This window comes from Geotrypetes seraphini, chromosome 5 (assembly GCF_902459505.1).
Source record: "Geotrypetes seraphini chromosome 5, aGeoSer1.1, whole genome shotgun sequence".
NCBI classification, from domain to species: domain Eukaryota; kingdom Metazoa; phylum Chordata; class Amphibia; order Gymnophiona; family Dermophiidae; genus Geotrypetes; species Geotrypetes seraphini.
This window is the reverse complement of record NC_047088.1, coordinates 195,699,635-195,727,290: the sequence shown is the minus strand read 5'-3', so window position 1 is coordinate 195,727,290 and position 27,656 is coordinate 195,699,635. Positions and strand designations below refer to the sequence as shown.

Sequence of the window (27,656 nt, the reverse complement as noted above, 5' to 3'; positions counted from 1 at the left end):
ATTCCTAGGATAAACAGCACAAAATCTATTTCACTTCTTGAGATCTAGCCTAGGTACTTTGGACCTGGGTTGATGGACCTTTGGTCTGTCCCAGTATGGCATTTCTTATGTTCTTATCATTTTAGCCCATTAATGAAGGTCTTGCCCTGAGTTACATTCTAGTAGCTCTGTTTTCTTTGGAGAAATTGGGGTTTTATAGACCATGGTCCCTTAATTGGTCTGGCATAAGAATTATTCCAAGTTGCTCTGTATGTGCCTTTCAGAGCATAGTTGTCGCGGCTTTAAAAATGATTTTGGTTTTCTACCCCTTCCTTGTTTAATTTTATAGTGTTTCTGGCTCTTTTAAGTTTTTCTCTTTTTTGCATCTCGTTGCCTTTGTGTGCTCCTGGTCATGTTAAAAATAATAGAAAAAAACCCCTTTCTTTTTTCTCAAAATTGTGTCATTTATTTCTCTTTGGTTATTTTTCGGATGTCATAGAAGCCTTCCAGTGATTTCAAAAAGTATTTGAGTATCATGTCTGTGCTGACACAGCTGATGCCTCCTGTGCCTTGGCCCTGATTAATATAAATTCTATCCTAAAATGCTGAAAACAATACAGAAGTGTAGAGAGGCTCAGCTTAAAATATTTGTCAGTGTATAGAAGTCCGGTATATTAGCATTGGAGTCATCGACTCAAATGACATCAGGAGCTGCAGTTCAAGCTGGAGATGCACAGACATTGAAGAAGTTTCCACTGCCCTTAACACTGGGCATCAAAAGTGCCCACTCGGATCTGAGCATCCTGTGATCTGACACCAATGACCTATGAGGATTTCACGTTGTCCGTGTCAGCACTGAGGGACCCTTATGCTAGGCATCAAGCAAAAACTAAGAAGCATCAGTATTGGTCCTCTTTGATGCACATTCCCCCTCTCCCCCCCCCCCCCCCGTGTAAGTGGTGCAGATGTACAAGTTTCTCTGCAGATGGAACTCTGCTTCAATTCAGCTCCATCTTCTATGCAGACTGCTGGCTGTACCTTTACTGATGCCTATCCTTGAGAAGCGACTGAGGGTTATGTTACAAGAGAGGCTAGAGTGCATCCTGGCTTGATGTGATACCAAAATATCAAGGGTGCAGGTACCATCAATGGTGCTGCTCTAGCACATTCTGGAGACCCATGCTCTGCCTGGTGAATGGTTGTTGACACCAGTGCCATGCCAGGCATCGGTGCCAGCACCAAGCCAGTATGGTGCTCCTCTCTAGTCCATTGGAACAGAAAGCTAATCGAGAGTCTAGAAGAGGACACATAACTTGGCATTCTCATCCAGAGCTGGACCAGGAGTCAAATAGATTAAGGCCAATGCAGACTCAGACTTCCCACAAGGATTATTTTGCTTGGGAATCTGAGGTAGACCCAGAAGACCTCTTGGAGAAGAGATTGACCTACCTTCAGAACCATCTTCAAGACAGGAGAAGAAGAAGTCTCCTCCAGAGAAGTTCTTTGCGAGTTTTCTAATGGAAATGATGGAAGCCACTTTATTTGAAATTGAGATCGAGCCAAAGGCTGAAATGTTGGACGGCCTTGATTTTGATTTCTCCCTCCTCCCCAGGAAAGTTGTGACATGTCCGTTTACAGCATCTTAAAGAATGCACAGATGAAGAACTGGGAAACCCCATGCTCTGTGTAGATTATTCCAAAGAAGGCAGACTCTATAGATAGAATACAAAGGCTCCTAGATTTGAGAAGCCACAATTGCTATGTCCATGATGGTCAAATACACACTCAAAAATCCGGAAGTTCAAGGACCCATGCCTCGGCTATCTAAGGCAGAGATGCTTGCACATTGAAATCTTTGGGAGAAAAGTTTTTCAAGGCTTGATGCTCATTTCCTTTATCCAATCTTATCGGCTCTACATGAATATCTACATGAACAGCTTGGTAAGCAGTGTGCTCAACTTTGTAAACACTGTCCCACTGAAGCAAGCCAGTCAGCTTTACCATTTTGCAAATAAGTAAAAGAATTGTTCAAAACATATTATGTGGGCAACTTTTGATATGACTTCCAATCTTTGATTAGGGATCAAATCAAAAACCCAAATGCTACTCTAATACAAAACGATGTCACAATATAAACAAAACCAGAGAGCTGGAGCTAATAAAGATCCAAAAATAACAAATAACTAATTTTTTTTTTTAATAAGGAGATGCCCTCAGATCAAAAAATTCATTTATACATACAGCAGTTGTAAAGACGATGCTGTCTTGAAGGTGATAACAGGAGTTTTCTCATCATTGGGCAAATCTCCATATGTAAACCATAAGATATTATATAATGTGATTCATTTTCTATCCAGTTCTCCCCAAAGAGCTCAGACGGGTTATAGGTCACCCAGTCCTCCATTGTTCCAGGTACATTAGATAGATTGTGATAGATAGGGAAAATTGTTGAGTATCTGATTGTAAACTGCTTAGATAACTTTGATAGGCAGTATATAAATATCTTAAATAAAGAAATAAAATATACAATTAACAGGTTACAATTTGCCATAGTTACAGTATAAGTTGTTTTTTGGTTTTTTTTCATACAAGTTTATATCCTAAATTGACACATACTAGGGATCTAATACCAATATACATAGTATACAGTTTACAGGTTACAATTTGCCAAGGTTACAGTGGAAGTTTTATCGATAAGTTTTTATCCTTGCCTGCCACATCTAATACCAATATAGATTAATATTTCTTTGGTGGTTTGCAATTGAAGGGCATGACCAGGGGACGTTTTGAAGCATATTTCATCCTCGAAGCAGAGGTACCTGTTTGGCTCATACAGAAGAATCTTAGTCGTCATGTAGCCCGTGCCATGTCGTGCAAGGTTTTGAACGCTAGCATCAGACCCTTGAAGACACAATGTTTGGCTATGGGCAGCCAGTGAGCCAACAATAGAGCCTGGGAGACAGGGTCATGGGCACAGAGGTTTTTTTAGAAGTCCGATTGTCGCATTTTGTACATGCTGGAGTTGTATGTTTTTTGCCGTGAGACCGTTGAATAGGGCATTGCAGTAGTCCATGCAGGAGAGGAATAGGGCATAGAGTAGTTGGATAAAGTCAGACTCTGAGAATTAGTTCCTTATTTTTCAGAGTTGACATAAGTAGTAAAATGAGGACGATATCACCTGAGAGATATGGTTAGAAAACGGCATGTTGGAGTCAAGGATTATTCCTAGGCTGCATGCTTGGTCCTTTGCAGTTATGGTAGTTGCGTACCAGTGTAGTGAGGGATGGGCGCGGTTGCAGTGTTCTTTGCAGGTCCAAAGGAGTTTTGTTTTGGAGGTGCTTAGTTGCAGTTTGTTCACCAGGCGCTACAAAGCCAAGAAGAAACCGATAACGTGGAAGACATGTGGTCGACTTTGAAAGCAACCATACAAGAAGCAACAAACCGCTATGTAAAATCAGTAAGTAAACGGCGAAGGAACAATAAGCCACAGTGGTTTACTGCGGAGATCTCAGACCTGATCAAGGAGAAGAAAAAAGCATTCATCTCTTACAAACAATCAGGGAAGCAGGACTCTAGAGCAGACTACCTGGCCAAATCAAAAGCCGTCAAAACAGCAGTCAGGGAGGCTAAATTCCTCATGGAGGAGTCTCTAGCAAAGAACATCCAGAAGGGAGATAAATCCTTCTTCAGGTATATCGGTGATAGAAGAAAAAACTCAGGCGGGATTGTACGTCATAGGAAACCAGACGAAGACTATGTGGAAAAGGATTCGGAAAAAGCCCAACTATTAAATGAATACTTCTGCTCAGTCTTCACCCGAGAAGCGCCAGGGCTCGGCCCTCAGCTACAGACAAGGGTTGGCTCAGTTGACCCGTTTAGTAACTTTGAGTTTACACCCAGCAGTGTCTACGGTGAGCTGTCAAAGCTCAAGGTTAACAAAGCAATGGGGCCGGACAACTTGCACCCCAGGGTGCTTAGGGAGCTGAGTGATGTCTTGGCGGAGCCACTGTCCGCGCTCTTCAACCTCTCCCTTAGTACAGGCAGCGTCCCGTTGGACTGGAGGACGGCTAACGTCATTCCACTCCACAAGAAAGGCTCAAAGATGGAGACAGCAAACTACAGACCAGTGAGTCTAACATCGATAGTGAGCAAACTAATGGAAACTCTAATCAAACACCAATTAGATAAGATCCTGGATGAGGAGAATCTACGGGATCCCCGACAACATGGATTTACTAAGGGGAGATCCTGCCAATCCAACCTGATCAGCTTCTTTGACTGGGTGACGGGGAAGCTGGATATTGGGGAGTCCCTGGACATCGTGTACCTGGACTTTAGCAAAGCATTCGATAGCGTACCACACCGCAGGTTACTGAGCAAGATGAGTTCTATAGGATTAGGTAACACATTGACGAAATGGGTTGGGAGCTGGCTTGGAGGTAGGCTCCAAAGGGTGGTGGTGAACGGCACCCCCTCCGAAATGACGGAGGTGATTAGTGGAGTACCACAGGGCTCAGTCTTGGGCCCAATCCTATTCAACATCTTTATAAGAGACTTGGCAGAAGGGCTTCGAGGTAAAATAACATTATTCGCCGATGACACCAAACTGAGTAATGTAGTGGGCAAATGCACAACAGACGAAGATTCAGTGCCCGACAACATGATGCACGACCTACTCCTACTGGAAGCGATGGTCTAGGACATGGCAACTCAACTTCAATGCCAAAAAAATGCAAAGTTATGCACCTGGGCAGCCAGAATCCATGCAAGGTCTTATACCCTTAATGGCGAGATCCTAGCAAAAACGGTAGCAGAACGAGACTTGGTGGTAATCGTCAGTGAGGACATGAAGTCTGCCAATCAAGTGAGCAGGCTTCGTCCAAGGCAAGACAAATCATGGGCTGCATACGAAGGGGTTTCGTCAGTCGTAAGGCGGAAGTCATTATGCCATTGTATAGATCCATGGTGAGGCCCCACCTGGAATACTGTGTGCAATTCTGGAGGCCGCATTATCGCAAGGATTGTGCTGAGACTGGAGTCGGTGCAAAGAATGGCCACCCGGATGGTCTCGGGACTCAAGGATTTACCATACGAAAAACGGCTTGACAAATTACAGCTATACTCGCTCGAGGAGCGCAGAGAGAGGGGAGACATGATCGAGACGTTCAAGTATCTTACGGGCCGCATCGAGGCGGAGGAAGATATCTTCTTTTTCAAGGGTCCCACGACAACAAGAGGGCATCCGTTGAAAATCAGGGGCGGGAAACTACGAGGTGACACCAGGAAATTCTTTTTCACTGAAAGAGTGGTTGATCACTGGAATAGTCTTCTACTACAGGTGATTGAGGCCAGCAGCGTGCCTGATTTTAAGGCAAAATGGGATCTGCACATGGGATCTATTCACAGGGCAAAGGTAGGGGAGGGACATTAAGGTGGGCAGACTAGATGGGCCGTGGGCCCTTATCTGCCGTCTATTTCTATGTTTCTATGTTTCTATGAGGTACATCCAGTTTTTGATTTTCTAGTGGTAGATACAGTTGGATGACATCAGCAAAGGAGTGAATCTGTATGTGGTATTTGTAGACTATATCTAGGACTGGTCTAATGTAGAGATTGAATAATAGGAGGAAAATAGAGCCCCCCTGCAGAATAGGAAATAGAGAGTGGTGGTAAATGGACAATTCTCAGACTGGAAGAGCGTCGCAGGGTGCCGCAGGGCTCGGTGCTTGGACCTGCGCTTTTCAACATATTTATAAACGATCTGGACATTGGTATGACAAGTGAGGTGATTAAATTTACGGAGTAGTGAAGACACAGGGGGATTGCGAAGATCTGCAACGTGACATAATCAAGTTTCGGTTTCGATAGCACATCATTGAGCAGTACGCTTTGGGATCTATTATTCAGGAAGGAGACGAACCATCGAAATGCAGTGTCTCGGATTCCAATTTCAGACAGCTGCACAATAATAATAATAATAACAGTTTATATACCGCAGGACCGTGAAGTTCTATGCGGTTTACAATGATTAAAAGTTGCTACAGATTGAGTAGAATTAGCAAAGTTAAGAGCTAGTGGTAAACAGCTCTAGAGATCAGATATTGTGGACTAAGATTGTACAGGTCAGTTACCTAAATACTTCAGGAACAGATATGTTTTTAGATTTTTCCTAAATTCCCCATAAGTAGTAGGCATAAGCAGTTGTTCCAGGTCTTTACCCCATAATGCTGCCTGATGTGCGAGAAGATGTTGATGTTTTTTAAATTTACATCCTCTAACCGGTGGGGAAACAAAATTCAAGTGTGAGCTTCTCTTATGTCTGTTGGTTGTGAAAGAGAAAAGGTCAGTTATATATTTAGGGGCTAATCCGAATAGTACCTTAAAGCAAAAACATCCAAACTTGAACCTCACACGTGCCTCCATCAGCAGCCAATGCAGAAGTTGGTAGGAAGGCGTTACATGATCGAACTTCTTCAACCCCAAAATTGGCCTGACCGCCGCATTTTGTACCAGTTGTAGTTGCCGCATATTCTTTTGGGAAATTGCCAAATAGGCAATATTACAGTAATCAAGTTGACTTAGTTATAAGGGACTGTACCAGAATGCTTTAATGGGACCGAAGCTTCCAGAGAGTGAAAAAACCCTTTCCAACCAAGGAGTCCACCTCGTCTTTCATGGTTAGGTTCTGCTCCAATGTTACGCCCAATACCTTCATAGTAGATTGAATAGGATAGCTGAGTTTATTGATGCACAGTGAAAATTTAGTGTCAAGCGGCTGTGATGAAGCTACAAAGAATTTTTTTTTTTCTGAATTAAGCTTTAATCCATTGCTTCATCAAATTTAGTGCTTCTATTGCCTTAGGGGTAACTTCCGAGAGAGAGGTGGCGAATGGGATAATGATCGTAAAGTCATCTACATAACTAAATAATTTTATCCCCAGCTGGGACAGTTGCGCACCTAATGAAGACATGTAAACATTGAAAAGCAATGGGGATAGTGGTGACCCCTGCGGCACGCCAGATGTATTGCTCCATGTATCAGAGATATTGTAATTAAAACATACTTGATAGGTGCGGGACTTAAGGAAACCTCGAAACCAGTCTAAGACCTCTCCTCTGATTCCAGTTGCGTCTAGGCATTGTATTGTAACAGTTTCCCATGGTCCACTAAGTCAAAGGCAGAGCTCATGTCAAATTGCATGATCAGGGCATTAAGGCCCTTACTAAATAAGAAATGCAAATTATTCAAGATAGCCACAATTACTGTCTCAGTGCTAAATAAAGGTCTAAAACCAGATTGAGTTTCGTGCAAAAGAGAGAACTGATCAAGATATTCCATCAATTGGGTATGTACCAGTCCTTCCATGATTTTCACAATAAATGGAATGGATGCTACTGCTCTATGGTTGGTTACTAATGCTGATGATTCTTTATGATTTTTTGGAATTTGGGTTATTATAATATGACCATTATTAGTGAGGAAGTTTCCATTTTTTAAGTTATCGGTTAAATAATTCAGCAAAGATAGATTAAAGTCTAATGGAGCTGCTTTCATAATTTCTAGGGGACATGAGTCCAAAACACAGTATGGTTCAGAGTACTTGTTTTATAATTTGATATAATTAGTCCGTTGAGGATTAGGTCAAGCGTAACATTCCCTCTCGTTGGCTCCTTGACGAGTTGTTCCAGGGATTGTTTCCTGGAACAACTCATCAAGGAACCAACGAGAGGGAATATTACGCTTGACCTAATCCTCAATGGACTGGGAGGGCCTGCAAAGGATGTAGACATAGTAAGACCACTAGGGAACAACATGATCAAGTACAAAATAGAAGTAGGAACTGCCAAAGGGAAGAGAACCACAGCAACAATGCTCAACTACAAGAAAGGGAACTATGACGCAATGAGGGTGAAAAAGAAGCTTAGGAACAGCTTAAAAAAAAAAACAGAGACCGTGGAGCAAGCCTGGTCCCTATTCAAGGACACGGTGCTAGAAGCACAAAATCTGTACATTCCTAGATTTAGAAAGGGGTGCAAAAGAATAAAACAAAAGACCCAGTATGGATAACAAATGTAGTGAAAAAAGCAATAGGAGACAAGAAAAAATCATTCCAGAAGTGGAAAAAGGACAAAACCGGGGATAACTGGGAAGAGAACAGGAAACTCCAAAAAGAATGCCACCGAGTGGTTAGGAGAGCAAAAAGAGAATACGAAGAGAGACTGGCCAGGGAAGCAAAAAACTTCAAATCGTTCTACAGATATGTTAAAGGGAAGCAACCGGCAAGGGATGAAGTAGGACCACTGGATGATGGAGATAGAAAGGGAGTAGTAAAGGAGGAAAAAGAGGTGTCCGATAAGTTAAACAGGTTCTTCTCGTCAGTCTTCACGAGAGAGGACACAACCAACGTACCAGAACCTGAGAAAATCTTCAATGGAGACCAAGAAGAAAAACTATCAACAATAGAAGTAAGCCTCAAGGATGTCCTACAGCAGGTAGATAGATTGAAAACAGACAAATCCCCGGGCCCAGATGGAATCCACCCAAGGGTGTAAAAAGAACTGAAAAACGAAATAGCAGAATTACTCCAATTAGTTTGCAACCTATCATTGAAAACAGGGGAGATCCCAGAGGACTGGAGAGTAGCAAATGTTACACCTATCTTCAAAAAGGGATCAAGAGGGGACCTGGGAAACTACAGACCGGTAAGTCTGACTTCAGTCCTGGGCAAGATGGTGGAAGCACTGATAAAAAACAGCATCAGTGAGCACATAGACAGAAATAGGCTACTGAAAACGACCCAACACGGCTTCTGCAAAGGAAGCTCGTGACAAACGAACTTACTACACTTCTTTGAAGGGATAAACAGACAGATGGACAGAGGAGATTCCATAGACATCATTTATCTGGACTTCCAAAAAGCCTTTGACAAGGTACCCCATGAGCGGCTGCTTAGGAAGCTGTGGAACCACGGGGTGGAAGGCGACGTGCACAGATGGGTTAAGCACTGGTTGGCAGGCAGGAAGCAGAGGGTGGGAGTGAAGGGCCACTACTCAGACTGGAGAGAGGTCACAAGCGGTGTTCCGCAGGGGTCAGTACTCGGACTGCTGCTGTTGAATGTATTTATTAATGACCTAGAAAAAGGGACGAAGTGTGAAGTTATAAAATTTGCGGATGACACGAAACTCTGTGACAGGGTAGGAACAGTAGAGGACTGCGAAGAATTACAAAGGGATCTGAATAAGCTGGAGGAGTGGGCCAATAAATGGCAGATGAGCTTCAATGTGGAGAAATGCAAGGTCATGCATGTGGGGAAAAAGAACCCGAGGTTCTGCTACAAAATGGGGAGGTTGGTACTGGGGGAGAGCAACCTTGAAAGGGACTTGGGAGTGCTGGTGGACACCACAATGAAGCCATCAGCACAATGCGCAGCAGCGTCAAGGAAAGCAAAAGAATGTTGGGTATCATCAAGAAGGGTATTACGACCAGAACGAAGGAAGTTATCCTGTCGCTGTATCTAGCGATGGTGCGACCGTATCTGGAGTACTGTGTTAGTACTGGTCGCTGTACCTGAAGAAGGATATGGCGATACTTGAGAGGGTCCAGAGAAGAGCTACACGTATGATAAAGGGTATGGAAAACCTTTCATACGCAGACAGACTAGAGAAACTGGGGCTCTTCTCCCCGGAAAAGCGGAGACTCAGGAGACATGATAGAGACATATAAGATCATGAAGGGCATTGAGAATGTGGAGAGGGACAGATTCTTCAACCTACGGAGAACTACAAGAACAAGGGGGCACTCGGAGAAACTAAAAGGGGGCAGGTTTAGAACCAACGCCAGGAAGTACTTCTTCACTCAGAGGGTGGTGGATACCTGGAATGTGCTTCCGGAGGGTGTGATAGGATAGAGTACTTTACAGGGTTTCAAAGAGAAATTGGATAAATTCTTGAAAGAAGAAGTTATTGAAGGATATGGATAGGGAAGATATAGGATGAAGAAGGGTACAGTTAGAAGGATATAGATAAGGTAGGATAAAAAAAAAAGGATTGAAGGGATAGAGGGGTACAGATAGAAGACAAAGGATTGAAGGGATAGAGGAGTACAGATAGAAGACTACTACGTAGGTCCTAGACCTGATGGGCCGCCGCGCGAGCGGACTGCTGGGCACGATGGACTTCTGGTCTGACCCAGCAGAAGCACTTCTTATGTTGAAAGGAACTCCAAATCATGCCCGCTGGAATTTCATTTCCTTGTATGTTAGCTATTTGATGTTCATATATGTAATTTGTCGAACAGTTATTTCTCAGATTTTTAATTTTTGAATCGAAATGTGCTAAATCATTTGCTGAAGGTAGTTTAATATTATGCATGAGTTGAGTGTAACGTGTGGTGTTAAATAAATTCGTAATCAAGTTGTACAGTTCTTTTGTGTTGATTCCTACTGAGCTAGTATTACATGAGTTAATTTTGGATGAGTAAAATGGTTTACTTTTTTCTTTTATCAGTTATTTGTAGAGTTTTATGACACGGTGCAAAAAGCACAAAACCTGTACATCCCCAGGTTTAGGAAAGAGTGCAAACAGAATCAAACAAAAAACAAGGTGTGGATAACAAAGGAAGTGAAGAAGGCGATAAGCGACAAGAAATCATCATTCAGAAAATGGAAAAAGGACCAAACTGAGGAAAATCGGAAGGAACACAAAAAACACCAGAAAGAGTGTCATCGAGTGGTTAGGGAAGCAAAAATAGAATACGAAGAGAAGCTGGCCGTGGAGGCGAGAAACTTCAAACCGTTCTTCAGGTACGTGAAGGGGAGGCAACCGGCGAGGGAGGAAGTGAGACCGTTGGATGATGGAAACAGAAAGGGAGTGGTAAAGGAGGAAAAAGAGGTAGCAGACAGGTTAAACAAGTTCTTCTCGTCGGTCTTCACGAGCGAGGACATATCTAATGTACCAGAACCCGAGGAGATCATAAGTGGGGATCTAGATGAAAAGCTAGAGCAAATAGAGCTAAGCCATGAGGGACGTCCTCCGACAGATAGATAGATTGAAAAGCGACAAATCACCGGGCCTGGACGGAATCCACCCAAGGTACTAAAAGAACTGAGAAAGGAAATAGCGGAAACACTCCAGCAAATATGTAACCTATCATTGAAAACTGGGGAGATCCCGGAGGACTGGAAAATAGCAAATGTCACGCCTATCTTTAAGAAGGGATCGAGAGGTGACCTGGGAAACTACAGGCGGTGAGCTTGACTTCGGTTCTGGGTAAGATGATGGAAGCACTGATTAAGGACAGCATCTGCGAGCACATAGAAAAAATTAGGCAGCTGAGGGCGAGCCAACATGGCTTCTGCAAAGGAAGGTCTTGCCTCACAAACTTACTACACTTCTTTGAGGGAATAAACAGCCAGATAGACAAAGGGGAACCCATAGACATAATTTACCTCGACTTCCAAAAAGCCTTTGACAAGGTACCCCACAAACGGCCTGCTTAAGAAGCTGTGGAAACCACGGGATGGAGGGGGATATATACCGATGGATTAAACACTGGTTGGCGGGCAGAAAACAGAGGGTTGGAGTGAAGGGCAAATACTCAGACTGGCAAAGGGTCACGAGCGGAGTTCCGCAGGGGTCGGTGTTGGGACCGCTCCTGTTCAATATATTTATAAACGATCTGGAGACGGGGACGAAATGTGAGGTTATCAAATTTGCAGATGACACCACACTTTGCAGCAGGGTTAGAACCACAGAAGACTGTGAAGACCTGCAAAGGGACCTAACAAAACTGGAAGAGTGGGCCAAAAAGTGGCAGATGCGTTTTAATATAGAGAAATGCAAGGTCATGCATGTTGGGAAAAAGAACCCGATGTTCAACTATACAATGGGGGGAACATTGCTAGGGATAAGTACTCTTGAAAGAAACCTGGGTGTGCTGGTGGATACAACAATGAAAGCATTGGCACAATGCGCGACAGCCTCAAAGAAAGCAAACAGAATGCTAGGTATCATCAAGAAGGGTATCACGACCAGGACAAAGGAAGTCATCATGCCACTGTATCGTGCAATGGTGCGCCTGCATCTGGAGTACTGTGTCCAAGAAGGACATGGCAATGCCTCAAGAAGGACATGGCAATGCTTGAGGGGGTCCAGAGAAGAGCGACGAAAATGATAAGAGGTATGGAAAACCTTTCGTATGCCGACAGGCTAGAACAGCTGGGGCTGTTCTCCCTGGAAAAGAGGAGACTTAGAGGAGACATGATACAAACTTTCAAGATCCTGAAAGGCATAGATAAGGTAGACAGGGATAGATTCTTCTGACTGTGGGGAACGACAAGTACAAGGGGGCACTCGGAGAAACTGAAAGGGGACAGGTTTAGAACCAATGCCAGGAAGTTCTTCACCCAGAGAGTGGTGGACACATGGAACGCACTACCGGAGGTTGTGATAGGGCAGAAGACACTACAGAGATTCAAAGAAGGTTTGGATAAATTCCTGAAGGATAAGGGGATTGAGGGATACGGATAGAAGTAGTGATAGGTTTTTTAGGATGAGGCAGGAACCACTTGACAGGTCATGGACCTGATGGGCCGCCGCGGGTGCGGACCACTGGGCGCGATGGACCTCTGGTCTGACCCGGTGGAGGCAACTTCTTATGTTCTTATCTCCTGTTTTTTTCCAAATTCTTTCCAATCATCTTACTAATTGTTTCATTTTTAGAGGAGAGGATGGTTAATAGTGTTGAATGTCACGCTGAGATCCAGCAGCACCAGAAGGACAACATTACCCTTATCCATGAGTTTCCAGCAGTCATCGATGATGTCGAGAAGGATGGTTTCAGTACTGTGGAATTTCCTGAATCTTGATTGGAAGGGGTTCATAGGGCTCTTTGTTCATCGATGAAGGAGGGCAGTTGGTTTAACACTGTTTTTTCCCAGTGTGCCAAATGTGCTTCATAGTATACAAAAATATAATGTAACATTTCACAGTATTTAGAAACCTTTGCACTTGTGCACATCTCCTGTACTGTAAATTGTGTGAATTACACACTGTAATGAAGGATGAAACATCAAATTGCTCCCCTAATAAATGCCTAACACCATGGTTTCATGTATGAAACTGCCTCAGGGACTCAGGTAAGATAATTCTTCAAAAAGAAAAATCTTGCACTGCTGGACACATCTGTACTCTCTTCCAACTCTTCTTCGTGTTGGTGCCATTTGCACATCTTCACAACAGAGTCCCACAGTGGACCCTATCGACCCATTGGTTTCAAGCCAAGGGACTTCTGTCTGTTCCAATTCAAGTCACTTTGGACCTCCAAGGCGGATGGTTCCTCACAATTTCATTTGAGGTCTCCCTTTCCAGCACCCTCCCTCTGCCTCCAAAAACTTCTAACCATAAATGCTTTGATGTTAGAATGAGTTGCTCATCTAGACAGCCTATATACTCAGTCTCACCATGAGTAAACTCTCCAGGGCCAGCTCAAGAGATTACAGTGCCGTGACTCATGCTTCACCCCTAGGTCCATGGCCTCCCACCCCCGGCCAGTTCCTCCTCCCTCCTCTGAAGCTACTGCCTGATTCTGACAAGATGTGGCTTCATAGGTAAGTGTCAAACAGTAGCGTTAGAGGAGAGAAGTGCTCTCCACTTCCCTCCCCCTAGTGGCAGCTGGCCTATATAGCCACATCCTGCTAGGAAAGGGCAGCAATGTCAGAAGAAGGAGGAGGGAAGTGTTCAAGCTACAGGTTAGCTTAACTTATGGGCCAGTGATGTCACAGCCCTGGGTGCTTGGAGCTCTTTAGCACCAGTGCCCTAGGCCAGAGTCTCACCTGTCCATAGGTTAAGCTGGCCCTGAACCCTCCATATAATGGACAATGCTCTAAAACAGTGGTTTCTAACCCTGTCCTGGAGGACCACCAGGCCAATCGGGTTTTCAAGCTAGCCCTAATGAATATGCATGAGAGAAATTTGCATATAATGGAAGTGATAGGCATGCAAATCTGCTCCATGCATATTCATTAGGGCTAGCCTGAAAACCCGATTGGCCTGGTGGTCCTCCAGGACAGGGTTGGAAACCACTGCTCTAAAACATTCCAGAATTGCCTCCATCAAGTAGTCCTTGTCTGTACAGACAACTTAGTTGCCATGTTCTATCTCAGCAAACAAGGGGGCATGGGTTCTCACCCCCTTTGCATGGAAGCAATCCTGATTTGGAATTGAGCAATTGCTCGCGGCATACTTATCAAAATGGTTTACTTGGTAGGGAAGTAAAACATCTTGGCAGACAAATTGCGCAGACTTCTTCAATCTCACGAATGATTTCTCAGCACAGCCATCTTATGTCAGATTTTTTCCACATGAAGGACACCGGACATAGATCTCTTTGCTTCTCCCACAATAACAAGCTTCCACATTTCTGCTCCAGATTCTTTACCCCCCATTGCATTGTGTCAAATGCTTTCCTTATTCAATGTGTGTTGGGTGAGGGAGGGGCACAGATTCCTCTACACATTTTCCCTAATATGTTTCATCGAGAAAACTGTATTGAAACTTCTCCCAAGATCAAGGCACCATGATCCTCATAGCTCCTCAGATTTGGTTCTTGCTCTTCCGAGAGCTTCTCATCCAAGAAACCATACAAATTGCAACCATTTTCAACACTCCAAACACCGCTGAAACCACCAGGGATAACTAAAAAGGTATGCAGGGGGAGGGGGTAAAAAATTATTTTGCATCGGCCAGGCTGGGACAGGAGACAGGAGGGATCTCTCCTGTCCCGGCCAGGCATACTACTAGACCACCAGAGGTGAAAGAGAAGGTGGGACAGGATGAGGAGCCTAGCAGGGAGAGGGGACAGGGTGCAGGGCCTAGAGCCTAGCAGGGAGAGGGGACAGGGTGTAGTGCAGAGCCTGGCAGGGAAGTGGGGCATGGGTGCTAGTGCAGAGCCTTGCAATAGTGAGGGGGGTTGGCTGCATAGCCTGGTAGGGCAGGGAGGGAGGGGGCTGGGTGCAGAGCCTGGCATGAGAGAGAGGACACTGGATGCAGGGCAAGGCACTTGAATATTAAGCCCCTGTCTTATATTCAAGTCAACCATTTTTCCTCTTTTTTGGGGGGGAAATGGGAGTCTCGACTTATATTCAGATTGACTTATATTCGAGTATATACAACATCACATTATCACTGCAGATTGTAAACAAATTTAAAAACAAGTAATACTTTAAATAAAATAAAATTACACAAATTTGAACACATCATCATATCTTTCCTATCTTCAATGGAGTTCCTTTAATCAATTGTTGCATTGTAAACTGCTTAGGTCAGTGACATGCTGGAACAGTATATCAAATCTTAATAAACATAAACATATTATCACAATGAACAGTAAATTTAAAACAATTTTTTTTTTAAATAATTAAATAACATTCTACACTGTTGCAGTGGTACTATTTGCAGGTCTGAAGCTGGGTTTATCTTGTTTGGATGATGTTTGTTCATTCACTGATATCTGTTTTGAAACGTTCATCTTTTGGAGTATTCTGTTGAAGAAAAATAAAGATGTTGCAACCCTTCCTTTCAGTACATTGATGCTTTATGTCCCTTCAGGGCCATTCACTTAGTGATGGATTAGATGAAGTCCAGAAGGCTGAGATGAAAGCCTACATGGAACTAGTCAACAACATGCTGTTAACAGCAGAGGTATAGTAGCAAACTATGCTAGCTTGTATTATTTGTTGAGAATAGGAAAAGAAAAAAAGCTATTTTTTGGAAAGGAACTATTTTCCTGCACCTCAAGTAATGAAAGGGGTCATTTTAAAATTTTACTTAACAAAAAGTGCTTAGTTGTTCGACAGGACACTTACAAACTAAGGTCCTCTTTTATCAAGCTGCAGTAGTGTTTTAGTGCGGTCTGGCAAGGTAAATACACCGATGCTCATTCAATTCCTATGAATGTCAGAGCATTTACCTTGCTAGCCTGTGCTAAAATGCTCTACCGCAGCTTGATAAAAGGAGTCCTAAATGAACTTTGTGTGTGTCATTTGCTGCATTCATGTGTTGGTTACACTGTCAGTCACACTCTAGAACCCATGATTATGCTGATTTATAGGCACATTTACTAATTGCTTTTGTTTCCTTAGGATCCATTCTGTGTCCCTCTCAAAATTGTCTGTTTATAGTTTTGAATATAAAATACAATGATTTTCTCATAAGACAAATAGATTATAATTTTCTCCACATTTCACCCAATAGATTGTATTTACACTGATGAAATAGCCTTCTGAACAAAACTCATCCTGTGTGTAGGTAAAATGTGTGTATGTCTTTCTGCTGCTAAGAATTTTTGATGGACCATTACACTAGTTAAATAATAAATGTGTATGTTAATATAAGTAACTGTACTATACATCTGTTATCTGTGAGAAGAAATTTTGGGTCCTTTTACTAAGGCGTGCTAGCCGTTTTAGTGTGCGCTAAACGCTAACGTGTCCATAGAATATAATGGATGCATTTAGAATTTTAGCACATGCTAAAATGGCTAGCGCGCCTTAGTAAAAGGACCCCTTTATGTGCAATTAGTATTTTAGATATAAGGAAGAATATTCTCTCTTCAGAATGAATATTTTTCAGAAATTTAAATTAATTTATGTTATATTTGATCCCTTTAATTTTCAATAGTATTCATGATAGCATCTAACTGTATTTGGTCCAACAGTTCCAAAGCAATATAATTAATTTAAATTTGTGTTTAAGAACTCATATGATATATCAAAATTGTGTAAACAGGAAAACTTTAAGATGACATGCTATGTACGTAGTATTTTAGTACTGCTTTTTTTCTGCTTGTCTGACTAGTAGCTAGTGTTCTTTTCTTTGTAGTTGTATATTCAGTGGTGTGATGTAAGCTACATTGGAGGAGGTGAGTGATTCTGAGCATTTATCTTAGTTAAAATTTAATGAGAAAACACTTTTGTTCACAATTTGCAAGTCCCTACTCATAAATGAAACAATTGAGGTTTATACCATTAGTGATATTTTCACTTACTTTCATTTTGCTTGCACATATGCTTTAGGGAAGCTATGTATTGTTTAAAATAACTAAAATTATATTTAAAAATGTTAATTTTTCTAAACTATACTGTAACTAGAAATTTCTTAAAAGAAAAGTATTTAACTATGACCATATTTTTCGCTCCATAAGACGCACTTTTTTCCCCCAAAAAAGTGGGGTGGAAATAAGGGTGCGTCTTATGAAGCGGAATATACCACCCTCCACCCCATTCCCCAGTGGTACCTTTAAATTTTAGAGGTCAGTGGACAGCTGCCTGCTGTTTGTTGGAGCCCGCAGCGCACAAGCGCGCTAATGCCTAGGCCCGTGACACTCCCTAATAGTGCCAGTCGTTAGTGCTTCGCAGGGCGGCTGCCTGCTGATTACCGGCACACCGGGGCCAGGGGTGCACAAGTGCGCTGCTGCGTGGGCGCGTGCCACTTCTGAATGGCTGCCTCAGTTCTTGCCTCACGAGAACTGAGGCAGCCATTCAGAACTGGCGCGCGCCCAAGCAGCAGCGCGCTTGGGCGCTGCTGTCTCTGACGTGCCAGTAATCAGCAGGCAGCCGCCCTGCGAAGCACTAGCGACCGACACAATTAGGGAGTGTCGCGGGCCCAGGCATTAGCGCGCTTGTGCGCCGCGGACCCCAACAAGCAGCAGGCAGCTGTCCATCGACCTCCAAAATTTAAAGGTACCACCGGGGGGCTGGCACAAAATTTAAAGGTGCTGGGGGGCTGGGATGGAATTTAAAGGTGCTGGGAGGTATGTAAAAGTGATGATTGATTAGGGGGGCTGGGTCAGAATTTAAAGGTGCTGGGGGGCTTGGGTGGAATTTAAAGGTGCCGGGGGGCTGGGACAGAGTTTAAAGGTGTCAGGTATATATTAGTATACAATTTGGTTCAGAATGGGTTTTTTTCTTGTTTTCCTTCTCTAAATCTGGGGTGTGTCTTATGGAGCGAAAAATACAGTATATACCAAACCATGTAAAAACCTTGCACAATGAAATTCCATAATCATTTGTCCTTTCTAAAGACTTTTTTCTCATATGTCTCATACTCTTCCATTCTCTCTAGATTACTGAACCTAGATATAGTTCTCCATTTCCTTGGCCTCTTAATTACATTTTAGCCTACCAAAAAACGATGGGAAATTCAACGCAAAATGAAAGCAATTGGATGGGCCAACAAGACTCTTGATCAGGTCAGTAAAATCTGATAGGTAATGCTAAATTCTACATTTTGTAATATTAGAATGTGATCTCAGTGGCTTCATATTCTTAGGCATGATAACAGGATTCTGTATAACCCAAGTATATTTTGCATATAACATAAGCCTTCTTGCTTTTATATTTATGCATATGCAGTAGTAAGATTCATTTCATATATAGTACTGTAAAACACAAACTAAACAATTTGTAGAAATTGTAGAAATATTTTGGTACTATTATGTTGTAGTCTTAGGTTTTGGTTTTTTTTTTTTCAATTTCTTAACATTGGTAAGCACAAATTTCTCTGTAACAAAGAGAAGGGTTGCTTTATATATATATAACATTTGTAACTGAGTATGCTGCAATGACTGTATTTTCCTTTTGTGCGACAGCTTCATAATCACTTTCAAGTGATATTAATTTAATTTGTGCCCAATGCATTGCATCAGGTATTTGAAGATGTAGATCAGTGTTGCCAGGCACTATCCCAGAGACTAGGAGCACAGCCATATTTCTTCAGCAAGCAGTAAGTTATTTGTCTTGTATTTCCTGTATCTTAAATACAATATGTTATAATTTTATTAACCTACAGTAAATACTAGTTATTTTATTATTTTGGCTGATCTCCTTTGACAATTAATTTAAATAAATATATGAAACAAAAAATCCAAAGAGCTCCCATAGGTCATCAAAATAGCACTTAGCTATTGTGTAATAAATATATTTTGACTCCCTTTTATGAAGCTGCAGTTAGGCTTTCTTGTTTCCAGCCATGGCTATATTAGCTTCGATGCTCCTAGGGATTCTATTGAGCATTGGAGATTTTATCGCCATGGCTGGTGATAAAAAAGCCTGACACAGTTTCATAAAAGGAGGGGTTTATTTGTAAACCAAAACATTTCCATGAGTTAAAAAGTTGGTGTCCTTGTTTCTTCTTAATTTTTAACACTGCTAAGATGTCTAATGAATAAATGTATAATACTCATACATAGCACTTTTCACTCCCTCCTGCTGGAACCACCGACACCATGGCAATTTTGTATGTCGAACAGAGTCTTCCAGTAGCAAGAGAGGCAGCTGCTTTGATTTGGTGGACTGAATCAGATTTGGCAGATGTTGTCATCTGCTCATGTAGCAGGCAAGCAGAATATGTAAAAATATTTTTTTAAGGAGGCAGACCTTATATTCAGGGAGCATGGGAGCTCTAGGCATTTTACATTGATTATTGGTCGCTGGGGGATGACAGTGATGGATCTCATGATGAAAAGCTGGAACACCAAGGTTCCTCTATTTCTTAGTTGATGAAAAGAGTTTAGAGCAGTGGGGCTGGATGCCCTTTTTGCAGTCCTGGTTTCAATTAGATCTGTTATATGTTTTCCCTCATTGGCCATTGTTGGGTCTTGTGCTGGGTTTGGAAATCTTAGTGATGTCAGATTGGTCCAGCCTGGGTACATGGATCTTGTTTCTTTCCAGGTGGGTGACTGGTTGAAATAGTCATGGAAAACCCACCTCCCTTTTGTCTTATAGTTTGCTCCTTGAGAGGTCACCTTTCAATTGTGCTGCCCTCCTCAAACTGCTATAATGTTTCATAGATATTCTGTAATTCCTTGTATTATAAATTGCCTTGAACCTGTTTAGGTATAGTGTAACTCAGAAATACTAGATTAGATTAGAAGTTTAGAGAGGGGAAGAGCTGAGGTGCAGAAATGGTGGTAGAGCAATTGGAGGAAAAAACAAGGTCAAGGCAGTGGCCATATTGGGGTGTAGGGATGGTGGAGCACAGCTGGAGATTGTATGAGGATAATAGGGTGAGAAACCAGGAAGTGTAGGAGTCAGAGGGTCATTAGCATGGATGTTGAAGTCACCAAGGATGAGGGAAGGAGATGAGACTTTGAGAAAGGAGAGCCAGGAATCAAAGTCAGTTAGGAAGGAAGGGGGTACTTATCAGGGGGTTGGTAAATGACTGTTACCCTGATAGAGGAATGAATAGACGGATAGAGAGGACTTCAAAGGAGGGAAAGCAGTGAGATTGAGATGGGAGCCGGGGTTGATACCTACAAGATGGTGAGAGTAAGAGCCCACCACCATTTCTATTACCAACTGGGCGAGGTGTATGTGAGAAAAGGTAGCCTCCATGACACAGGGTGAAAGCTGAAATAGAGTCTTCAAGATGGACCCAGGTTTCGGTTAAGGTAAACAGGTGGAGAGTTTGAGAGATAAAGAGGTCATAGATAAAGATAAGCTTGTTGGAGACTGAGCAGGTATTCCAAAAGGCGCATGAGAACGGGAGAGAGAAAGGGGGGAGGAGGGCAACAGAAATAAGATTGGTTACATTGCGATATGACCCCCATGAGTAGGATGAGGGTTGATTGGAAGGACCAGGATTGGGATTGATGTCCCCGCAGAGAACAAGAAATAAGAGAATACGGTTGAGTGTGGAAGAGACATTGGGAGGCTGTGCCGCAGTTTAGATGCACACAGGAGAGTGGGAATGGCTGAATGAGAAGCTGAAGCTGTAGGGCTGAATTGGAAAAGTGTCACGAGTGGAATGCCGCAGGGTTCGGTGCTCAGGCCTGTGCTTTTCAACATAAACGACCTAGAAATTGGCATGATGAGTGAGGTGATTAAATTTGCGGATAATACAAAGTTATTCAGAGTAGTGTGTACACAGAAGGATTTCAAATACCTACAAAGATACATAAATATGCTTGAGGAATGGGCCGTGAAATTGGCAAATGAGGTTCAACCTGGATAAGTGCAAGGTGATGCATGTTGGTAACAAAAATCATATGCACGATGTCCGGAGCTATACTCGGAGAGAGCCCCCAGGAAAGAGACTTGGGAGTACTTGTAGACAAGTCAATGAAACCGTCCGCACAATGTGCGGCCGGCAGCAGTGAAAAGGGCAAATAGAATGCTAGGAATGATTAAGAAGGGGATCACAAACAGATCTGAAAAGGTTATCATGCCATTATACCGGGTCATGGTACGCCCTCACCTGGAATACTGCGTCCAACACTGGTCGCCATACATGAAAAAGGACATAGTACTACTGAAAAGGGTCCAGAGAAGAGTGACAAAATGGCTAAGGGAGTAGTGGAGTTGCCGTACAACAAGAGCTTGGGAGACCTGGGCCTCTTCTTCCTTGAGAAGAGAAGACTGAGAAGGGACATGATCGAAACATTCAAGATATTGAAGGAAATTGACTTAGTAGAGAAAAAGAGACTGTTCACCCTCTCCAAGGTGAAGAGAACAAGAAGGTACTCGCTAAAGTTAGAAGGGAAAAGATTCCGTACAAATGTAAGGAAGTTCTTCTTCACCCAGAGAGTGGTAGAAATCTGGAACGGTCTTCCGGAAGCTGTTATAGGTGAAAGCACCCTTCAGGGATTCAAGACAAGGTTGGATAAGTTCCTACTGGAACAGAACATATGCAAGTAAGGCTAGACTCAAATAGGGCACTGGTCTTTGACCTAAGGGCCGCCGCATGAGTGGACTGCTGGGCACGATGGACCACTGGTCTGACCCAACAGCGGCAATTCTTATGTTCTTAAGAAAGTGGAGGACAGAAGGGAGGGTGAGGTGGGTAATTCAAAGTGGGTGAGGTGATGGTGGGGGGTTACATGGTTTTGGGTGAAGAGAGAGACTGGGAAAAGTCAGTATTAGGAGAAGTCATGGTGGGGGAGAAGATTTTTCCTAGATATGAGAGATTTTTTAAAGCATAGTTTAGTGAGACTAGTCAGGGTTGTGAGACAATGGTGGTGTGGTCAAAATTGCCTGGGAGCTAATGTCATAGAGTGAGGGAGATTACATTAGAAAAGACTTACCAGGGAGAGCCCTTGTACGAGAGGCATAGTTATATGAGCACCAAGAGATAAGAAAGGATAGGAAAAATAAGTAAGCAACTCATTTTTCTTCCCTTAGAGATTGTTTCAAATCCCTTCTTGCCAATTGGTCACCTGTGTATGTGTAAGGGGAATTACTACAGAAGTGAAACATAGGCTGGAGTTTGCTTCCTCCATCTTATGCTCAGCCTCAGTGTACTACAGGGCCTGACTACCAGGGCTACAGGGCCTGGCAATACAACTTTTCTTTTTCTTTTTTTAATAATGAGTACCGTATTTTCGCGGATATAACGCGCGCGTTATACGTGATTTTACGTACCGCGCATACCCCTCGCGCGTTATATGCCTGAGCGCGGTATAGAAAAGTTTTTAAACATAGTTCCCACCCCGCCCGACGCCCAATTCACCCCCCCAGCAGGACCGCTCGCACCCCACCCCGAACGGACCGCTCGCACGCGCTCCCACCCGCACCCCGCATCCACGATCGGAGCAAGAGGGAGCCCAAGCCCTCTTGCCCGGCCGACTCCCCGACGTCCGATACATCCCCCCCCCCCGGCAGGACCACTCGCACCCTCACCCCGAAGGACCGCCGACTCCCCAACAATATCGGGCCAGGAGGGAGCCCAAACCCTCCTGGCCACGGCGACCCCCTAACCCCACCCCGCACTACATTACGGGCAGGAGGGATCCCAGGCCCTCCTGCCCTCGACGCAACCCCCCTCCCCCGTACGACCGCCCCCCCCCCAAGAACCTCCGCCCGTCCCCCAGCCGACCCGCGACCCCCCTGGCGACCCCCACGACACCCCCACCCGCCTTCCCCGTACCTTTGTGTAGTTGGGCCAGAAGGGAGCCCAAACCCTCCTGGCCACGGCGACCCCCTAACCCCACCCCCGCACTACATTACGGGCAGGAGGGATCCCAGGCCCTCCTGCCCTCGGACGCAAACCCCCCTCCCCTCCAGCCGACCCGCGACCCCCCTGGCCGACCCCCACGACCCCCCACCCCCCCTTCCCGTACCTTTGGAAGTTGGCCGGACAGACGGGAGCCAACCCGCCTGTCCGGCAGGCAGCCAACGAAGGAATGAGGCCGGATTGGCCCATCCGTCCTAAAGCTCCGCCTACTGGTGGGGCCTAAGGCGCGTGGGCCAATCAGAAATAGGCCCTGGAGCCTTAGGTCCCACCTGGGGGCGCGGCCTGAGGCACATGGGCCAAACCCGACCATGTGCCTCACGGCCGCGCCCCCAGGTGGGACCTAAGGCTCCAGGGCCTATTCTGATTGGCCCACGCGTCTTAGGCCCCACCAGTAGGCGGAGCTTTAGGACGGATGGGCCAATCCGGCCTCATTCCTTCGTTGGCTGCCTGCCGGACAGGCGGCTTTGGCTCCCGTCTGTCGGCCAACTTCCAAAGGTACGGGGAAGGGGGATGGGGGGGTCGTGGGGGTCGGCCAGGGGGGTCGCGGGTCGGCTGGGGGGGAGGGGGGTTTGCGTCGAGGGCAGGAGGGCCTGGGATCCCTCCTGCCCGTAATGTAGTGCGGGGTGGGGGTAGGGGGTCGCCGTGGCCAGGAGGGTTTGGGCTCCCTTCTGGCCCAACTACACAAAGGTACGGGGAAGGCGGGTGGGGGTGTCGTGGGGGTCGGCCAGGGGGGTCGCGGGTCGGCTGGGGGACGGGCGGAGGTTCTTGGGGGGGGGCGGGCGGTGGGGGGGGGGGGTTTGCGTCGGGGGCAGGAGGGCCTGGGATCCCTCCTGCCCGTAATGTAGTGCGGGGTGGGGTTAGGGGGTCGCCGTGGCCAGGAGGGTTTGGGCTCCCTTCTGGCCCAACTACACAAAGGTACGGGGAAGGCGGGTGGGGGTGTCGTGGGGTCGGCCAGGGGGGTCGCGGGTCGGCTGGGGGGACGGGCGGAGGTTCTTGGGGGGGGGCGGTCGTTCGGGGGAGGGGGTTTGCGTCGAGGGCAGGAGGGCCTGGGATCCCTCCTGCCGTAATGTAGTGCGGGGTGGGGGTTAGGGGGGTCGCCGTGGCAGGAGGGTTTGGGCTCCCTCCTGGCCCCGATATCGTTGGGGAGTCGGCGGTCCTTCGGGGTGAGGGTGCGAGTGGGTCCTGCCGGGGGGGGGGGATGTATCGGACGTCGGGGGGGGCATCAGGCTTTCAGGATGGGGACAGACCTTCAAGGGGGGACAGGACTTCAAGGGAGGACAGTGCACGGAAAGTCAGGGGGGGTGAACGGAGAGTCGGGACAGCGCACGGAAAGTCAGGGCAGTGCACGGAAGTCAGGGGGGGGTGAACGGAGAGTCGGAGACAGCGCACGGAAAGTCAGGGCGGGCGAAAGGAGAGTCGGGCAGCATGCGCGTTATATGCCTGAGCGCGGTATAGAAAAGTTTTTGTACATATCATCGTGATTTCTGCGCGCTATACCCCTGTGCGCGTTTTACAATGGTGCGCGTTATATCCGCGAAAATACGGTAGTCTTCCTGTGTAATATGTGCTTCGTTATATTCAAGTAACATTTGTGTATACCCATCTTCCTCTAAGTTGACTAAAGAAGTTGAAACATTCCTTCATAATCAGTGATATGAAACTGTTTGAAAAATAAAAAAAAATCAAACCCAAAGTTTGGAGAAAAGCTTTTTGAGCGTAGCTTAGACATAATGTTGAGTCCTTTCAAAAGTTTTAACACTACATTTGTAAAATTTATATTTTTCTCTCTTTTATCTACCTAAGCATGGTCACAAAGGTCAGACTACAAAGGATTGGCAAATGCCACTAAAAGCTTAGCTATAGCATTTTTAAAGGCACTTTTGTCCTCCTTTGATTTTGTTTGATGTTTATTTCCATTTGTTTAGAGAAAAACAGAAAGAAAATGGATCCAAATGCTGGCATCAATATAATTCTTTTCTTATTGGTCAGGGAACATCAGGCACATCAAAAGCTTAGAAGGGATATGTTTTTACTTTTGAAATGCACCATTTTGTTCAAATGGTGGGTTTGAAGTACCTGTATGTAAACCGCTTTGAGTGTGGTTGTAAAACTACAGAAAGGCAGTATACAAGTTCCAATCCCTTTCCCTTTTTCTTTGTTATGCGTAGAAACTGCAGAGGAGGATGGAAAAGCAAAATCACAATATTTTCTCCCTACCTCCCCAACTATATTAACAGAGGAAGAGCAGTTGGTAGTTTTCATAGAAATACCTCTACATGCTGTTCAAAGGAAGAAAAAATTCCTAAAGGTTTTCTTCATTGGGAAATTTGTAATTTATTGTGCCATTTATGTTTTTGGTATTCTAGGTTAAGTACAGTTTAGAGTAAAGAAAAATCTGAACATATTAGTAAAAGTGTTAACTAAAATGGCACAAATACATGACCATTAATAATTGTGTAGAGAAAATAGTTCTTCAAGCATGTGATGTTTTGTTTAAAATAAATTGTGTTCTAGTTGTTTTGCTTCTTTGCTTCTCTTTTCTCTCTTATAGGCCAACTGAACTAGATTCATTGGTATTTGGACACCTGTTCACAATTCTTACCACTCAGTTGACAAATGATGAACTTCGTGAAAAAGTGAACAAAATACAGAAACCCTTATAGATTTTTGTAGAAGGATAGAGCATAATTATTTTGAAGATCATGTTAAAGACACCTCTACAAGTGACTTGCTGAGATTACCAAAAGGTCCCTCAATGCACTAATGTGTGAAAAAAAATATGCCTTTGGAAATAATTGAATTCACTGCATGGGAAATCAAATGAAGTTGTGTAACACAAACTTAGCAATGTATCATTGGAAATATAGTCACCGCATGGAATAAGAAAGTTTTAATTGCATTATATATTATAGATTTCCCAGTTTCTTTTGACCCAATAAAAGTTTATATTACGTCTTATGACCTACATTACATTTCTTGCAAATGAAAGGATTACTGGAGCTAAACTGTATCCGCATCTAAAATATGTTTAATAGCTTTTGAAACTAGACTTCCTTTTCACTGAACTTGAGAAAAGCCTATTCATAATAACTTAATAATTGTACTATATGGTACTTGTGACCTGGATTGGCCACTGCTTGAAAAAGGATGCTGGGCTAGAAGGTATGACTCAGTATGATTATTCTTATGTCTTCAGATCCCTCCCAGAAGAGCTCTCTCTCTCTTGTCTCTGCTGCCCACAAGCAGTAAACCATCATTAGTTTATGGGGCAGCCACAAGTATGACAGTTTCAATGCCAGGTTCTAATGGGGTGAGGCTGCCAGGGCCATTCCAAGATATCTCAAAGCAGTGGAAAGTTAAGTGGCTTACCCAAGGCCACAAAGAACTGTCATGAGATTTGAACTTGGGCTCTTTGGTTCCTAGATTGCTAATTCTCTGTACTCCCAGAAAAACTAAAACTTCTAAAACTGGGTTTACAAGATGCTTAACCCTTGTGATAAATTAGCAGCCCAAAGGTGATTTTTTTTTCTAAGAATTTTGGTGACAATTTTCAGAATTTCATATATTTGACAGGATGCTAACTTTCTCTGAGGACAAGCAGGATATGTTATTTTTCCAAGACAAGCAGGCAGCATATTCTCACAGATGGGTGACGTCATCCACAGAGCCTGATACGGACAGTACAAAAGTGTACTGTCACTTTAACTTCCTAGAAGTTTCAAGACTGCCCGTACTGCATATGTGCCAGTACCTTCCCGCCCGATGCCAGCATCAGTTCTTAGTTTTCCGTGGAGCTAAGAAGAAGTGAGTTGTTGGAATCTCTTCAATTGCACATTTTTTCCCTTTTTGTACCTTCCCATAATGATTTTCTTAATTATTTTCTTTTTCTTTAATATTGCTTTATTTTCTGAGTTTTGTCCCAAAATTTATACTTTTTCATTTTTGGGCCTTCAGCCTCCATTCAGCCAGGTTTCCTGCTGGCGGCAATCAACTCTTTTACATTCGCAAATTTACTCGACCATCGGAGGAAAGATTGATTCCTTCAATCTCGCATCGGCGGTTTTCCCCTCAATGTCAAACCCTTCTACTAGCTTCAAGAGATGTTCTTAGTGAAATAGGGCCATATCAGTTACTGATCCACACAATTGGTGCTTCAGTGCCTTGGTCCTGAGCAAACAGATAGACTCTTGTAATCATTGTTCAAAGGCTCAGTGTCTTCAACAGGAAAAACTTTTTGGACCCTAGGATTCATCACAGATGTCCTCAACACCCAAGTGCTGCATCATTTGGCATCAGCTGCCTCGGTACAACGTCGACACCATCAAGTAAACAAGCTAAGAAGGATTACCATGCCTCACCTCACCAAATGATGCTGGCATCTATAGCACTGAAAAGGTGCATGTCAAACAGTATCAGCAGCAGTCTCGCTCTCCTTCAGTACAGGAAGTGTCACCTCTGAGGCGTGCCTCGACATAGAGGTCACCAACACCTTGACACTCTGTACCATTGGTACTGTCCATGGTACCACATCCTACTAACCAGGATCAACTGCGAGATCTGCTTCAACAGGAGCTGGCAGTGATGCTTCGGGGTCAGTTGAAGCCAACTGCTGCACCAACCCCTCCGGTACCGAACCAGCCTGATCATGGCTCCATGAGGACTCAGGATGC

At 44.3% G+C, this 27,656-nt stretch overlaps 1 protein-coding gene across 1 annotated transcript in view; it reads left to right on the top strand.

Annotated features, from left to right (window-relative positions):
* Nucleotides 1-25,947, top strand: part of MTX2 (metaxin 2) — a 132,112-nt gene extending 106,165 nt beyond the window's left edge. Inside the window, 8 exon segments of the mRNA XM_033946811.1 lie at nt 15,586-15,678; nt 16,858-16,881; nt 16,883-16,897; nt 18,100-18,162; nt 18,164-18,226; nt 18,683-18,759; nt 25,538-25,625; nt 25,628-25,947. Of these exon segments, the coding sequence (XP_033802702.1) occupies nt 15,586-15,678; nt 16,858-16,881; nt 16,883-16,897; nt 18,100-18,162; nt 18,164-18,226; nt 18,683-18,759; nt 25,538-25,625; nt 25,628-25,750 (546 nt within the window). The 3' untranslated portion in view covers nt 25,751-25,947.
* The last annotated feature ends 1,709 nt before the right edge of the window (nt 25,948-27,656 follow it).